This window comes from Pestalotiopsis fici, assembly GCF_000516985.1.
Source record: "Pestalotiopsis fici W106-1 unplaced genomic scaffold PFICI_Scf_11, whole genome shotgun sequence".
Taxonomy (NCBI): domain Eukaryota; kingdom Fungi; phylum Ascomycota; class Sordariomycetes; order Amphisphaeriales; family Sporocadaceae; genus Pestalotiopsis; species Pestalotiopsis fici.
Window position 1 is genome coordinate 1,833,400 of NW_006917101.1, and position 16,933 is coordinate 1,850,332.

Here is a 16,933-nt window from a genome sequence, read left to right on the forward strand (position 1 = left end):
GGATTATAAATCTGTGTGGAGATTTCACCCGGACCTGAACGGAGGTGAGTATAATCTTTTTGCACAGCTTACGGCCACATGATATGACCATGCTAACCTCTTTAGCAAAAGTCACCAAATTGACTACTGATGCACATGACCAGGCAAAAGACTTGGCTTTCTGCAAGGTAAAGAACGAAAACGACCGATTTCCATACGGACCATAATGGCTAGGACTGTATATGTTTGCTAATACAACCCCTCTCAAACAATGGGATATTCTGGACAGCCGTCATCATAGTAGTTGCCAGCAGCTAGATTTGTGCCCGTGATATTATTGTATGCCAACCGGACCAATGAATCACCTTCAGTGCTGTACTGTGGCCAACCGCTTCCGTAGGTGCTGAGTCCCTTGGCCGAGTCCTTGGCAAACGTGGCCCACGCACCGCGGAGGTACGCGGCAATGCTGGACTCTTCCGGCGTGTTGACATTTACAGACTGTGGAATAGTGTCGAACAGTGGCATGATCTGTAATCAATTGTCAGCCCCTACCATTGCGTCAGTCACTCCAGCTTGGAAATACAACTCACCTCGGAACCGTGCCAAGCGCCGCTTGATGGATTGATGGCCAGTCTCAAGTTGGACCAATCACCAAACCAGCGATATCGCCATGTCGGATTCCCGTTCAAGGCATAGTATGTAGCTCTCTCGGCAGCAGGGCAAGTGAATGACAACTCTGCCTGTTGCCAGACGGCATCGGGAAGCTTGGGCGACAGAGGTCTGTTCAACCCCGGCTCAAAGTCATTGTGTCCGACCAGCATGGCTCCAGTATTCGGCTTTCTGTCTGTGTAGTTGGCAAAGACGACCTTGTCGTCGATAGTAGGCCCGAAGCCATATTGTCCAGAAATATTGAGAAGAGTACTGGCAGACACATCAAGTTGCATACACTGATCCGGAACATCGGCAGTGTCGCAGCCGGCTGCCTTGACGGCATTGTTCCAAGATGTAAGAGCACGCTCAGGAGTCGAGGCGCTGAGACTGACTGCACTCTCGAGAATGTAGCCGGCGACAATGGGATCGTCGGAAAAGGCATAGCTGTGGTAGCCGACCGAGCCACCACCGGCAGACTGGCCAACAATAGCAATGCGCTCGGGATCACCGCCAAATTGCGCAATGTTGTCGCGTACCCATTCAATTGCCAGGCGCTGGTCCAAGAGGCCAAGATTGTAAGCTGGATATGTCTCGGAACCAGGGAATCCAAAGATGTTCAAGCGATAGCTTGTGTATAATTAGCATTGGTAGAGTAAGACCCCTAGATGACCCAGCTACTTACTTGAGAGACACAACTACAATATCCTGCTCTGCGGCAAGATTCTTACCACTGTAGAATGATACAGCAGAACTGCCGCTTGAATAGCCTCCACCGTGAATCCAAACCTGAAGCGGGTCAGTGTTTGTACAGTATTTCAGTTCCAAAAATCAGCAAAGAACATACCAGCACGGCCTTCTTTTCTTCACCGACCTGAGGCTTGGTCCACACATTCAAGGTCAAGCAATCCTCGCTGGTGGCAGGGATCCCAGCAAAGTATCCCGCAATAATGGCAAGCGCATCAGGAGTCAGCGTCCCCTCGCGCTTTTCCACTCGATCCCGGCTCTCCAAGTGCGGGATGCCGGCAAACATGTCAACCTGCACACAAACGAAACCATAGTCGGTGCCATTGATGGTCTCGGTTCCATTAAAGGCCACGGGAGGTTGGAAGCGCAGTGCGCCCACGGGAGGCTGCGCGTAGGGGATACCTAGATATTCCGATGTGCCCGTGCCATTACCAGCGGCGTGGCCCTCGACGGGACCGCTGGACGTCGATACAGTCTGGCCAATGGTCCAGTTTGCCTGGCGATCCTCGAGGTATGAGGCCTGCGCGACAAGAGCCAGACATGATGCCAGCAATGAAAACGCCCGAGACAACATGTTGACCAGCTTCTCTTCGGGTTTCACAATGTGTCTCTTAAAGGGGAGGAGGTTCTGAAGACGCTGTGCAAGGTCTCACGACAACACGACGAGTCCTGGAAACAAGGCCATCCCCCTCAAATTGCATCCGATTCATGTCTAGCCCATTATATAATAATAACTATCTTTCCACAGATCCCAACCACCATGATCAGCATTCTGCAATCGGCTTAGCTTTGGCGGGAGCCGACACTTAGTCGAGACTTGGCAGTCCAGATAGACTATATGCGGGTAGAACAAGGGACCGGACCAGCAGTTCGTTGGATGTAGTACATCGATCGGAGAGCTTCTGCAAATCGCTTATTCGCTAAGTGTCAGGGTCCTTTTACCGGCTGCGTGGTCACATTTGGTGGAGAGGCCAGGTCGTTTAGCTGGCTGTTGAGGGGGAAGAGGGGGCGTTCAGCAGCGGGGCAAAGTGTCGACAAGGAGAATGAGCTGTGATGCGAGTAGATTTCCATTTTCGGAAGGTCAGGCCCCCAAAGTGATTTATTCGCCGTAGGTAGCATAATATGCATGTGTGCAACTATACATGTGCTATCAAGTCGGCTGTCAATGCTTTGGAAGTATTATAATCTATACTTGTTTATAACAGAGTAGTGTTGATTGTAGAGATTAGCTTGATTTGTTTCGAAACTCCGGGCCCTTCTTTGATTGTACTTCTAGAAAAATGAATTTGCACCGTCAAGGTCATCGAATGACATATCAATCATAAACTCATCCCACATCTTCCAAGATTGATCCCATGGACTATTGGGTGCACAGTCCGTTGTGGGAGCTGATGTGACCTGTTCTCCAAACAACGAGGTTTCTTCTGGTGAAGGATACACTGGTCCGGACTGTTCCAATTGAGTTTCGACCATATTGAATGCTTGTAATGGCAAATTTGTAGGTATCGCTTGATTGCGATCATCATAGTCTCTTGGGTCTGTAGCGCTTCGTGGGGTATCTGCCACTAACAAGCCCTCGAGCTTCTCGCGCGTTCGACGCATGAGTTTACCCAAGGGACCTTTCAATGGCTGGCCGCTGTTTCGCATAATAAGTCTTTCGTATCTTTGGTACAGCGATTTGATGAGTGTCCACGCATGACAGACCAGAGCCTGATCAGGGCACACATAGCACTCTGCAATGGCGACGGCTAGAATGTGCCATTGTATAGAGACCATCCAGCGGTAGTTCTCGCCGCGTGAATCGGTATGCATGAGCTCCATCTTCTCCAAAGCCTTGACAGTCTGCTGCAAGACTTCCGTATTGTCCTTGGCGCGAGGCGGAGCAGGCTGCCTGGTGGCCTCGGCGCGGTAGAGTGGACGAAGGGCAGACAGGCGAGCACCCGCTACGAATAGTTGTGTACCATGCCAGACGAACCAAGCATATGACGAGGACTCGGGGTCACAGAAATGCAACAGCTTGAGGGCGCTTTGCTCAAATTCCTGAACGTGCTGTTGTGCCACTTCCCAGTCAAGTCGGATACCTACAGAAGACGATGGGGCATTATTGCTTCCATCGCCCATCCGCCGTCCAAAGACCAGCAAATGGAATTTGACCAGCGCATAACTGATGTCGGTGATACCTTCTCTGTCTGAAACAGGCCCATGTGTATTTGTACCAAAGTCAGCATCGTTGATATGCCTAATAAACGGCAAAGAAGGCGTTATTTCCTCTAGTGGAACAATTGGCTTCGATGCTTGGGCAAGGGCATTTTGAAAGTCCATCAAACATATGGTGAGCCATAAGCGTTTTCGCATTTGTTGTTCGAAAAATGATACAGATGTACTGCTCGAGAAATTCAGGTGTAAGCGAAGCCCTTGAGCGATTCTAACGGCTGTAGCCAACAAGGTCCAAACGGCTCGGGAACGTTCTCCTACGCCCCGCGCAACCTATTATTCCGCGTCAGCCAGGCTCAGAGATGATGTAGAAGATAAGCTTGGATGCTCCTTCAATGCTCCTTCATCCACTCACCAGATATAAAATGAAAGCTTGAAGGACAGTGATATCCCGAGTGGTCAAGAGCCCCGACTTTTCAAAAGCAACCTCGCACTCCCGACGGCAGTTACTCATGAGCTTCTCTTTCTCCACATTAAGCATTTCTGCACATTTGGTCTCTGCCATGCTGCTAATGGCCAAGTAGCATACTGACGCGCCGAGTGCATCCGTCGATGGATGTCTCCTAGGGTATTTCAGGTAGTCTTGCCCATGCATCATCCAATTAGCCAGTGATGATCGATGAAGTATCTTGATAATCTTTGTATCTGTTAGCGCTATTATCAGATTCACATCATTCTGATACTCACCGGGTCTACTTGGCGCAGATAAACTTCGCATAGTTTGGCAGAAGCATCCTTGTCAAGGTGCAAGGGAAGCAGTCGACCCAGTGAAGGAGTACTCGTTGCAATTCCAAGAGCCACAAGCCCACCATCCGGGTTTCGAGATTGTGTGTGATCTGAGGCTTGAGCGATTTCGTTGTCAGCTTCTCCAGGATTTAATGATACTATATCTCGCAACTGCTCCACCTGAACAGACAGTCAGCAGGTAATCCTGTCATTGCCAGCAGACGGTTCAAGTTTGCCTCCATGAACGTTCTGGGTCAAGGTGCAAAGTGCTGATTAGTCTAGGATGGGAGAACTTTGTGTAATCAATTATGAGTGACGGGCTTGTATACCTCTTGAACTAGATCTTGCCAAAACTCATCTGGCCCTTCCTGGCTCCTAGGTCCATCAGATACGGTGGGCTGTGTTGATGGTAACGTGGTACGAGATCCGCTCATGCTCTGGACCAACCTTTCCAGCCTTCGTATCCTAGCTTTGAGCTCTTCGTGCGTCTCGTCAGTATGATGAACCTCTCCGTTCCCCGGCGAGGATGCCGGCGATGGCAACGCAGCTGCATTGCGGATCCGCGCTGCGTGTCGCCCCCTGGGCAGTCGAAGGCGGTGCACGGCAACACAAGCCACGCCCGCCGTCCGGCAATGGGAACATGGCTGTTGTTTGTCGCATTTGATCTTCCGGTCGCGGCAGAGCTCGCAGCTAAGTTGCGACGGTGCTCGGTTTGAAGTCTGATTAGATGGAGCCATGCTGTTGTGGTTACTTGACAAGCATATGTCGTGAAACGCACAGCCTGTGTTGCGTTGTGTATGATCAACTGAGTCGACATGGACCTTGAGCCCAGGATCCAGACTCCAGATTAGCGGAGCAACGCTAGTATACTGACTGTGAACTCGACAGCAATATCATGACATCAAAGTCATCGCTCATCGGTCATCTCACTGTCACGTGAAGAAAGATCGGCCAAACGACGTCTGATTCGCTTTCCTCATTGCCAACGCGAGATCGAGAAAGATACTGAGGGATGCACAAGAGAATGTTGAATGAACAGCGACTGGATGCCCATGACGAACAGTGATAGGTTAGTGTCAGCTCTGACCCACCCTAAAAGCCGAGATACGTTTGTGATTGGACAGTCGGATTTTGAGCCCAAGTCTTGGCTCTTATACTCCGAGCTTGTACAAGCATATCTTGGGGCTCGGGTTATGGTTATGTCCAGTGCAAAGGATTCGCGACGATTTTCCAACAAAGTATTATGCATGCAGCTAACTATATAATAGTCGCATGAGTATATATATGTGTGCATCTCACCAAATGCTGTTTAACATATGGAGAAACAGTGTGTATCTTTTGATGTTTGCATCGTTCGTGGCAAAATTCCACCATCATGGTTCAAATAACGCCAAAGCCAGAAGGCGATAACAATAATTTTGAAGATCCTGGCTCTCGTCGCCCCCATGAGATATATACCCCATCAATCGAAGATCTTGAGGTTGGGCAGCCACCCATCTTGAATGTCGACGATGCAACAAAACCCGATCCGCATTTGGTGACTTGGAATGGTGCAGACGACCCAGAGAATCCAAAGAACTGGAGCAGAAAGGATAAATGGGTCATGACAGTACTTATTTCAACCTACAACTTCATCTCGCCGGTTTCCAGTACTATGGTGGCACCAGCTCTGGCAACACTAGGAGCAGACCTCCACATGCAAAGCGAAATTGAGATTGAAATGGCGCTGTCAATTTTCGTACTTGCCTATGCGATCGGGCCACTCTTTTTCGGACCACTATCCGAGGTATACGGGCGCTCCCGGATTGTCCAGCTGAGCAACATTTGGTTCTTGGCTTGGAATCTCGGCTGCGGATTTGCCCAGAACAGTGCCGAGTTCTTTGTGTTCAGATTCCTTGCTGGAATTGGAGGGAGTGCGCCACTGGCTATAGGAGCGGGAATACTTGGGCAAGTGTAAACACTGATCTACTCTTCGGACCAATACTGACAGTTGTTACAGTGACTGTTGGTCGCCAGCGGAGCGAGCCAAAGCCGTGGGCATCTATATGCTCACACCAATCCTTGGCCCCGTCGTTGGACCGATAGCTGGCGGTTTCATTGCACAAAAGTCGACGTGGCGCTGGGTGTTCTGGTCTGTCAGCATAGTTGCTGCCTTTGTCCAGATATGTGGTCTAGTCTGGTTGAAGGAAACACATGGGCCTACACTGCTCAAGCGAAAGAGAGAGAAGCTTGTCATGGAAACGGGTAACACGGAGCTACACGTTGGTGATGATGACAACAAGGTGCTCAGCAGCGCGTTGGGTTCTGCGCTGGCCCGTCCAGCACGAATGTTGGCAACTCAGCCTATCGTGCAGCTTGTAGCCTTGTACATGGCATACTGTTTCGGCATAACCTACCTCATCACCGTCACCTTTCCTGTTGTCTGGAGTGAAGTCTACGGCGAGAACCTGGGGATAGGTGGACTGAACTTCATCTCGATAGGTGTGGGAAGTATACTGGGCGTCTTCATCAATGTTCAGTTTATTGACCGACTTTACCGCCACCTCAAGAAAAAGAACAACGACGTCGCTCTTCCCGAGTTCCGTGTTCCCGCTATTATCATTGGTTCCGCAATGGTCCCAGTTGGGCTCTTCTGGTACGGTTGGAGCGTCCAAGGTCGCGTACATTGGATCATGCCAAATATCGGCGTTGCAATCTTGACCATTGGCACAATGATATGTCTGCAAAATATGCAAGGCTATATCATTGATGCATATACAAAGCTTGCAGCGAGTTGCACGGCTGCCATTGTGGTTCTTCGCAGTCTGGCAGGCTTTGGCTTTCCGTTGTTTGCGCCATACTTGTACGAGAGGTTGGGTTATGGCTGGGGTTCAAGCTTGTTGGCGTTCATCAGCATTGGAATTGGTATTCCAGCACCAATCTTGTTTTATATATGGGGTGCGAAGCTGAGAGCCAAATCCAAGTTTGCAACGGGTTAGAGAGGCGGGAGTATGTTAATAGGCAAATAGAGAGGGACCATATCAGCAGGTTGCACACGAGAGACACCTACTGTGAGCGTCGGTAAAATGTTCGTGGGTATCACGCAGGTAGCGCGATGGCCCACAACAGTTGGGGAGCGAGTCATGCTGGTGGTCTGAAACTGTTTATGAGAGTCGGACGAGAAGATTGAGAAAGGTACAGGCCGGACTTTATCTGAAACCATTTGTTTATAGACAAGTGAAGTGCGTCAAAAGTTGCCGTCAATATGAGATCTAGGATTAGTATGTTATATGTACAAACAATGTCCAGCCTTGATTGAGTTCGCGCTACAGCTACGATAAGCAGAGTCAGGTAAATCAGCGGCCAGTGGGTCAGGGCGCTCTGGAAGGACGGCATTCAAGTATCGTAGTCGGGATACGATAGAGCGTCAATTGGAAATCAATCTTAAGTAAAGGATAATGACGATTGGATCAAGGCTTTTACCCAACGACGACCTGAACATCGTAGAAGATTGTGCTTGGAAGTGAAAGATTGCTGCTGGCGTCTGGCTGACCAATGCTCTCGCGCCCATCACGTGGCGGGTGGCCCAAGCTTCCAGCACCTAAGCCCAAGCCGCCTACTTGCCCGCCCTTGCGCTTAGGTTGCTGGAGCTTTCCATAGCAGAGCGCAAGGCAGCTCTGGGGCGGCGTCAACACCAAACCCATCATCATCTCCAGCTAAACCCACCCCAAAACCGCCCGCCGCTGACTTTCCTTCAACCAACCTACCACTTCGTACTTTCGCCCATTTCCACGTCCATTGCACGCAATAATTGAACGCCGTTCCAATCATCACAATACCAGAGAGATAAAATCACCAATAATCACACATCATGGATCGCCTCAACAGAATGTTGGCAGGCGCTGGCGGCATGGGTGGCCTCGGAGCTGCACCGGGTGCTGTAAGCGATTGAAGCTGTCCAATGTTTTGAAGCAAGCGCGTACTGACTTTGCGCCATGACAGGACAACTCTAACCTCATTGATAACTCCGAGACCGTCTACATTTCGTCGTTAGCACTGCTCAAGATGCTGCGACACGGCCGAGCGGGTGTGCCCATGGAAGTCATGGGTCTCATGTTGGGAGAGTTTGTGGATGACTTCACCGTCCGGGTAGTTGATGTCTTTGCCATGCCACAGAGTGGTACTGGTGTCAGTGTCGAAGCCGTCGACCCGGTTTTCCAGCAGAAGATGATGGACATGTTGACACAAACGGGAAGGTAAGGAACTGACTGCATGGCTTGCCCGCCTCCAGACGCCGATAAACTAATGATTTATTCGACAGACCCGAGTCCGTCGTTGGTTGGTACCACTCGCATCCCGGTTTCGGTTGCTGGCTTTCTTCTGTCGACATAAACACTCAACAGTCGTTCGAGCAACTGACACCCCGCGCCGTCGCCGTCGTCGTCGATCCCATCCAATCAGTCAAGGGCAAGGTCGTCATTGACGCCTTTCGTCTCATCAACCCCCAGTCTCTGATGCTCGGCCAGGAGCCCAGACAGAGCACCTCGAACTTGGGACACCTGAACAAGCCCTCCATTCAGGCACTGATCCACGGCCTCAACCGGCACTACTATTCGATCGGTATTAACTATCGAAAGACCGCCCTGGAGGAGAACATGCTCATGAACCTGCACAAGCACGTGTGGACCGAGGCACTGCAGATGGAGGACTTTAGACACGAGGGCGAGCACAACAAGGAGCAGTTCCAGAGACTGGTGTCGTTGGCCGATGGCTACGAGAAGAGAGTCAAGGAGGAGACAGAGTTGACAAAGGAGCAGCTGAAGACGCGATACGTCGGAAAGCTCGACCCCAAGAAGCATTTGGAAGATGTTGGTCAGCAGCTCATCGAGGACAACATTGTGTCAGTATCACGGCAAATGATCGACAAGGAGGCCACCATGCCCAAGAAGGATACCTCGGCCAACGGCCAAGCCAACGGCGACCACATGGACGTGGAAGAGTTGTAGAGGGTTGCATATTTTGAGAATGACATGACTTGCATTTGGGGCACGTTCGGCTGTGTATCATAGGCGTTGGCAGGATTCCCGGCCTGGTATAGAGGCTCGGCAATGAAACGGCGTGTTTTCTCAGCTTGGAGTCCAAGCATACAAGATTGTGTCTGACACTCCAGAACATCCGGAGGCCCAAAAAACGGTGAATAACAATGAAATTGCCACTTGGCAGCTAACTCTTTGCTCGGAAAGCATAGTCCTTTGTCGACCGACTCGGACCGTACCAGTTCCTAGTATTTTCAAGAGTCATTGTCAATCTCTATTGTTGCAGAGTCATTGATTATTCAGACAGAGACAAAGGCCTCATTGATACATGCGTAATTCATTCGCATTCACCGCCAACATGACAAAGGTATTGTAGCAGTTCAACAAGTCGGCTTATAAAATCAGACCTGGTCCTTGACAGCATCCTCTGTGTTGTTGCGTTGCTTTTCAAAAAGTTTGCATTTGTTTGTATATTTTTGCGATAGAGCTGGACTCGACATCGGATATTACTGAGAATCGATAATCCGTTTACATCTATACACTCTTGGTTCTTTTTGGAACCATTTGGACACAATGGACACGATCATGGCCTGTCTCAGTCCTTGTTTTAAGACTCAAGAGCCCCCGGCCGAGACCTCTTCCTTTGACACCAAGCATTCTAATAAAGTCCGAGCAAGACTCGGCAAGCCACTCAAGCCGATCAATACACCAATCGAGATGGTAGCATCACCCGCTGCTGCTTTTGACCGATTCTCGCCCATGTCGCCGAGGCCAAAAGCGGCTCCATCAGTGCCGCCTGCCACGACACCGCTCACGGCCACTGAGCTTGGTGAACTATTCGATAAGGTAGACGAGACTCTGTCTGGGCCAAATATACATTACGCGATATGTGGACTTGCTGCCATGATAGCCCATGGCTTGACCGGACGCGGAGCGAATACAGTATCCATACTAGTCCCAGAAGACTCCAAAGACGTAATACGGCCGTGGGTCTTAGCCGGCGGCAACATGGTCACAAAGAAGGATTCCACACCACACGGCTTCGAAGTTCTGATGAGCAACGGTACTACTAGGGGGATCAAAATTAGGTGGATAGAAGGGGCGGCATTCGAGAAACTGGGCATAATTCGGTCCCATATGGGATCGCGCTCAGCCAGGATGCTCACCTTGGCCAGCTGTCTCGAGCAGGTGGCCAGCGCCTTTCTCAAGGAGTGCAGGGGCGGCAAGCCACCGACGCCGAGCAAGCACGTGGACACCATTGTCCAGGACATTCGTGGTGCTCTGGAGAGCGCCACCGTCCACAAGACGTCATTGGACCCGGCATATCTCGAGCTATTTCTGAGCCATCAATTCTGGTCGCCATACCACGCGTACATGGGCGACGAGCGGATTTCCGAAATCATGTTGCTCTGCACCAGGGCCCGGCTCCCCGTCGCCGAGGCCCTCGCCGAGGCTAGGCGCCACAGCGAGGTCCGACAGCACGACGCGCTGCTGAGCCAGTACGGCGTGCAGCCCATGCTCGGCGTCGTGGAACAGCAGCCGGGCGCTTTTCACAATATGCGGACTCTGGGCCGCGATACCGTGCCCAGCACGTACACCCTCAAGTCCAAGGAGTCTCGGGGCAGTAGTGATTTGCTCCCGTCGCCGACGGGACGGTCGCTCACGGCCAAGCCGCGGCCGATGCCGAGCCCGCTGGGTCGGGGGCCTTTGTCGGCTCGGGAGAGCGGGCCGTCGCATTCGCGGAGCTCTAGCTCGGTCCGCGTGCCTCAGGATAAATCAAAGATGAGGGAGAGTCTGGATCTTGTTGACGCTCGGAGTGGAAGACCGGATGGATGGATGTAGCTTATGATTAAAATTTGAAATAGCGGAATGTAGCGATATACGAACCATATATGAAAACTCTATAGAGAATGCTACTGGCCTAGTGTTGAACCTCGTTGTCTTGACGGCGTGCCCAGTCCAATTATTTTGGCATATTGACCAAGCGTTGAGTGATAGCCTAACACTTTCTGTACTGTCGGGTTGCCCCTTCTTTCTGAGGCGTAGCTGCAAATTACCATCTTGGATAACAAGGATGTCTGCAGTGTTACCTCCTTTCCCCAATCACAGCCTGTCTGTCCTGTGAGTCGCAGCTTGCGGAAGGGGGCGCAGCTGACGCCTGATGCGCTGGCCACTCGCCCGACTAAGGTGATGACCGTGGCAATGGTGCACCTAAATTTGATGAACACAGTTGAGCTATTCAATCCTGAATTACCCGTCGCGGATTAGGTTCTCCATTCATCCATACACCTGAACATGGCCGTTTCCACTTCATGAAGTTTGCTTGCAAGACAAAGCTCATCGTTGCCAATGGAGGCACTTGGTGCAGCCGCTTCCATCGCGGGACTCGTGAGTCTCGCGATCGAAATACCCAAATTAATCGACACAATTAATAGTATCAAATCAGCCCCAGGCGAGGCTCTCCAGCTTTCCAGCACGGTTGATGCTTTGATCGCGACACTGCAAAAGCTAGAGTCTTTCCTCAAGACTGACGAGGCCCGGGAAATGCACTTGGCAGATGACTGTGCGTTGAAAGTATCGATTGCAGCTTGTCAAAATCGAGTGATAGATTTGTCCAAGAAACTTCAATCGCAGATACCCACATCGAGTACCTCTTCATCCTCTCAGAGCACAACGTCAAAGGTCAAAGATACTTTGATAAGGTTTCGATGGCCTCTCGACAAGTCAGAATGTCTCAACATTGTGGCACAATTACATGCAATGCAAAGTACATTCGAGTTCTGCTTGGTCATGAAAAACTGGTTGGTTCTGTCCTTTCTCTCGATTGTGTGTGATGCGGCTTCAGCTTACCTGATCTCATGTAGCCAACAAATGGCCAAATCACATAAAGAAGTCATCTCTCACTTCAAAACACAGAGTGAAGCTCTAGCTCAGATGGCAGCTGCCTTTCCCGACCAGGCTATTCAAGCTTCGAATTTGCTCAAGAAGATCGAATCAATCTCATCGTGCGTTGAAAGCAACGCAAGGCAGCTTGATGCAGTTCATCTCGGTGTGAACAACTTGCAAGAAATGAACAAAGGTTTGTTATTCAAGTCCAATATATTCGCGACAATACATTTTCACTGACTCTTCGTTGCAGACTTTGCGGATTATTGTGACTATAAAATCCATGGTCAGGCTCTAGAATGGCTTTCTCCACTTGACCCATTCTTAAGACATGAAGAGATACAAACAAGTCGATTGCCAGGAACATGCAAATGGATATCTGAAGATAGCGACTTCATTTCATGGGCTCAGACACTACACCCTGACAAAAGCGACGACGTCTGCTGCCGGATTGGCGACCCAGGCCAGGGGAAAACATACACAATGTCGGTAGGACTCATGAATAACATTCAAATTTTGCTCTAACCCACAATTTAGGTCTTATATGATCGAGCATCTTGAAGGCCTGTACCCATCTGGTACCGGCGTTTATGTCACGTATTTGTATTGCGATTACCAGAGAACGAAAGACTTTCCCGTGCAAGCATTGATCGGCGCCATCGTTCGCTTACTTCTTTCTCAGTTTGACAGACTTCCTCACAAGATCAGGGATCTAGTCACTGACGCTACTGTGAAGTTACGCCGACCCAATGCTACAATCGATCAGATGCACCAGATTCTGTCGTGGCTCGAACCTCAGGTAGAAAGAATTTTTATCTGCATCGACGCGCTTGATGAGTACGAGAATGCGGAAGAACTTGTCAATGCTTGCCGGAGGTTGCCCCTGAGAAAGTCACTACTCTTCGTAGGACGCCATTCCATCTTCCAGTCTTTGAGGAGATCATATCCACAATCGTCTTGTCGATCCATCAATCCGCCCAGTGATGACATTGAAGCTGTTATCGCCGAGGGGCTCGCAAAAGCAGCGGCAAGAGACCCCAGCCTCATGCCTGAGACCCTGAAGGTCGAGATCCAGAAGGGTATATCTAAACTTGCCAATGGAATGTAAGTCACATCACATAAATCATCTGTAAGTATGATCTGCACAAGGTCATTACTCATACATTCCAGGTTTCTACTAGCTACCTTACACCTGGCCCTTGTCCTGAGTCGCAATACTATCTTGCAACGGCGACTAGCCCTGAGCGATCTGCCTCCTACTTTGGATGGGACCTTCAGCCAGACTCTAAAAAGAATCAAGGAACACACCCATGCCTCACAGGCGCTGAGGATACTCGCTTGGATTCACTGCATTGGCCCTTCGCCATTAGAATTGATCCGACAAGCATTGGCAGTAGAACCGTCGCACTCACGATTTGAGGAGGAAAATCTTCCCAGCCGCCTGTCCATGCTTGATTGCTGCTTTGGATTGGCCAGGATTGACACAATTGACACAATTGAAGGACTCTACCATGGGAAAGATAAAAAGGTGGCCTTGGTCCACTCGACGCTGAGTACATATTTCCAGTCTAACAAATCCATCTTGAACGATGCGATGGTCATGAATGCAGAAAGCTGCCTAGCTTTGTTATCATTCCCCCTGCCTTTGCCTGGGGACCTCTTGGGATTGGCCAGAGACTGGTGGGTATCGCTTCTGTGCGATCTCAATCCCTTGCCCACACGGTTGTCTAAAAGAGCATGTGCTACCTGTGTTCAAATCAACATTCAAATAAACGACGGAAATCTTCAAAATGTTCCGAGACACGCGAGGATGCTGCTGGCTCAAAACGCCCGGAGTAACGGGTTTCATCGATCTCAGATTGACCAGCGCCAACCACTATTGAACACAATTTGCATGCTCGGACTGGACGTACTTGACCTCGATATTCACGAGTTATTGGAAGCGGACAATCACAAAGATAGCGATCTCATTGATCCAATCGACATGTTTGGCTCAAGTCCGCTGGGCTGGGCTCTACTACCGGCGAACCATTTTAGAACAAACTGGCAATTCCCGCAGCCTGAATCGTCTTTCAAGCAATGCCTTTTGCGCGCCGGGAAACTTATCGGAAGATGCTCGATAATGCAACCAAGAAGAATGGTGCTTTGGAGCGCGGCAACTCTGGCCAAGATCAATGAAGGTGGGCATACCCACCTCGAAGGGGGCACAGGGTTGAGATATCCCAATGCGTCCCCTCTTCTCTTCTTCATTGCCAACCACTCATGTGATACAACGGCTACAGAAGGATGCCTTGAAGCAATCAAACGCAATTGGGATATCGATGTTTGGTCAATGCTTCAAGGGGGGCCTGGCGCCACGTCTGTTTGTGACAGGTGCCTTTCACTGCAGGAAACAACCAATCTTTGGAACCTTGTGGTTTGGGGCAGTGAGGAATCCGAAGTTAAGTCCTCAGATACTTACGACACCTGCTGGCCAGGAGGGAACTGGGACAAATACCAACCAAAACCCACTCCGCGGTGGGACATGGACATCATCGCTCTCTTCGAACCTGGCAAATACACACCTGTTCACAGTTTCACTTCTCAAGAGCGTTGGCACAAGAGGAGAGCATTGGAACTGTATTGCAGTGCTCGGAAAGATATATCACTTGAGACGGTATATTCTTTCCCGGCCGAGGATTATACGATTTATAAGATTTCTCTGCCTCAACAAGCAATCCTTCAATCTAGCGCCATTAGTGCTTTTTACAGCGTTTTCGTATTTGCGCTTTTGGTTCTGAAGCTGGATCCAATCGTCCCAGATCCCCAAGGAATGTTTGTATTGCAAATCTGCGCATGGGATAACCAAACAGTATACGCTAAAGCAATTCTGGACATAGCCGCCACGGCTATAAACCTTCAGGATCAACATGGAAGAACTGCTCTACATTACGCAGTCGAGATCCGATCGAGGAAGATGGTTAGCGTCTTACTAAGGAGGAAAGCCGACCCCAACATCGCAGACTTGAAACACCAGACACCTTTGCATCTGGCCATCATAGGGCGTGATCTTACCATTTTCGAGATGCTCATTTCATCCGAAACCGTGCCGAAGCTCACATCAAGCAATATGGGAAGAGCCTGGAATCTTGCCCTTGAAGCTGGCGGAAGCTTTGCCATGAGACTTCTTCGCATTGTGCATAACAACAAATCATTATGGTTGCTCGATCAAGGCGACACGACAGCGCCGTCCGCGCTCGCGCCCAGCAACGGTATACTCCAGCTGATGATAGTAGCTGATCAAAGTTTGGCTTGCACAGATAAAGACCTCGATTTCATGATACGTATGGTGACCAAAAGCCTGGTCAAAAGCCGCCCTCCTGCTACTGGGAGCACAATCATTACAGCAAGGAGCAACCAGTTTTCAAGCCCGAGCGAACTCTCCACCATCATCAGATCTGCTATTGTAAACGGGGCTGACGCAGTGGCGGCATACATTCTGCACAATTACCCAATAGATATTGGCAACATAAGCGATAAAGGAGAATCTGCCCTTCACCTTGCAGTCATTTACAACGCGCCCAAAGTTTTTCAGTTCTTATTGGACTGCGATAGCCTTAACAGCACCGCACAAGTGAATTTTGAGGGTTACACCGTCCTACACTTGACGCTCGTCCACAAGAGACTGGATATCCTGCAAATATTGCTCCATTCAAACAAAGTCAACGCAGGTCAAGTGCACAGCAGCAGCGGTGCCACGGCATTACACTTGGCGATACGGCACAGTTTTACTGATGCCGTGCCTCTGCTGCTATCCTGTCCACAAATCGACTTTGACGTGCTTGATGAATACGGCCGCGCAGCGCTGCACCACGCCGTGTTGAAGCAAGATGTTGCACTGGTCAAGCTACTGCTTGACTGTCCAATGGTGACCCCGACAGTGATTTCTGGCGATGGACGCACAGCGCTCGCGTACGCGGCTCTCTGCGCTGGTGAGGAGATGATTACGGTCTTGTTGGAGGTGGGGAGCTTTGATTTGAGCCTCAAGGATACTTATGGGAAGACTGCACTCGATTGGGCACGTCTCAACACCAGTACTGGGGTCGCTGCAATGTTGGAAGCCGCCGGGTCGGGCTCCATTAGTGCTGCATAGTATAGACTGAAAGTGTGAAATCATGACAGCGCGTACAGCGGCGTATCGTAGGAGGTTCACGGTGACATTTGTCATGATCGCATTAGTCTTGATGGTCAAGTCGTGAGAGCTATAACCCTTGATTGTGCTTGTATGCAAGCCATTTTTCAAGTTCCAAATTTTAACTGATTGGCGCGTAGCCGTACTACTTCACCAGGTTTATTCGCGATGAAACCAAAGCCTAGGAAACGATTCGGTTCTGGCATCTAATGAGTGCTAATTGATAAAAGGTATTCATCTTAGCCTCATTAATTTTTGCTTCTTTCTCCCCTCCCCCTTCACTAGAATCGGCAGAACTTGGAACGTGAGTCCTAGCCATCTAGATGAATTGGCACTATCGCCTACAGCAGCAATTCATCATCGAGTTCAGTACTACTAGGTCGACTTGAAGAACAAAGGTTGAGACAATACCAAAGATACCAAGCTCTCATATGTCTGCAGGTTGGATTTGGACCAGATCAACCAAGTTTCCCCCACTTTGCTGTGGGAAATATCAAATCTACCAAATTTTGTTGGACCAATGCCATATCTCTTCTACCCTTGGCGA

At 50.0% G+C, this 16,933-nt stretch overlaps 6 protein-coding genes across 6 annotated transcripts; 4 read left to right on the forward strand and 2 right to left on the reverse strand.

The window, feature by feature from the left end:
- Nucleotides 1-243: 243 nt before the first annotated feature.
- Nucleotides 244-1,948, reverse strand: PFICI_13551 (uncharacterized protein; the record flags this gene model as incomplete). Its single annotated transcript, XM_007842132.1, has 4 exons — nucleotides 244-507; nucleotides 570-1,257; nucleotides 1,313-1,416; nucleotides 1,475-1,948. 4 exons carry the CDS (start codon nucleotides 1,946-1,948, stop codon nucleotides 244-246), a joined length of 1,530 nt encoding a protein of 509 aa, XP_007840323.1.
- A 698-nt stretch (nucleotides 1,949-2,646) lies between these two features.
- Nucleotides 2,647-5,051, reverse strand: PFICI_13552 (uncharacterized protein; the record flags this gene model as incomplete). Its single annotated transcript, XM_007842133.1, has 4 exons — nucleotides 2,647-3,861; nucleotides 3,944-4,225; nucleotides 4,276-4,494; nucleotides 4,644-5,051. The coding sequence occupies 4 exons, from the start codon at nucleotides 5,049-5,051 to the stop codon at nucleotides 2,647-2,649; spliced, it is 2,124 nt and encodes a 707-aa protein (XP_007840324.1).
- A 638-nt stretch (nucleotides 5,052-5,689) lies between these two features.
- On the forward strand, nucleotides 5,690-7,292 carry PFICI_13553 (uncharacterized protein; the record flags this gene model as incomplete). The annotated part of the gene is made up of 2 exons (XM_007842134.1): nucleotides 5,690-6,267; nucleotides 6,314-7,292. The coding sequence occupies 2 exons, from the start codon at nucleotides 5,690-5,692 to the stop codon at nucleotides 7,290-7,292; spliced, it is 1,557 nt and encodes a 518-aa protein (XP_007840325.1).
- Nucleotides 7,293-8,164: 872 nt separating this feature from the next.
- On the forward strand, nucleotides 8,165-9,299 carry PFICI_13554 (26S proteasome regulatory subunit rpn11; the record flags this gene model as incomplete). The annotated part of the gene is made up of 3 exons (XM_007842135.1): nucleotides 8,165-8,233; nucleotides 8,296-8,549; nucleotides 8,615-9,299. The coding sequence occupies 3 exons, from the start codon at nucleotides 8,165-8,167 to the stop codon at nucleotides 9,297-9,299; spliced, it is 1,008 nt and encodes a 335-aa protein (XP_007840326.1).
- Nucleotides 9,300-9,902: 603 nt separating this feature from the next.
- Nucleotides 9,903-11,171, forward strand: PFICI_13555 (uncharacterized protein; the record flags this gene model as incomplete). Its single annotated transcript, XM_007842136.1, has 1 exon — nucleotides 9,903-11,171. The coding sequence occupies one exon, from the start codon at nucleotides 9,903-9,905 to the stop codon at nucleotides 11,169-11,171; it is 1,269 nt and encodes a 422-aa protein (XP_007840327.1).
- A 507-nt stretch (nucleotides 11,172-11,678) lies between these two features.
- On the forward strand, nucleotides 11,679-16,347 carry PFICI_13556 (uncharacterized protein; the record flags this gene model as incomplete). Its single annotated transcript, XM_007842137.1, has 6 exons — nucleotides 11,679-11,892; nucleotides 11,964-12,159; nucleotides 12,194-12,408; nucleotides 12,469-12,700; nucleotides 12,753-13,319; nucleotides 13,386-16,347. The coding sequence occupies 6 exons, from the start codon at nucleotides 11,679-11,681 to the stop codon at nucleotides 16,345-16,347; spliced, it is 4,386 nt and encodes a 1,461-aa protein (XP_007840328.1).
- Nucleotides 16,348-16,933: the final 586 nt, after the last annotated feature.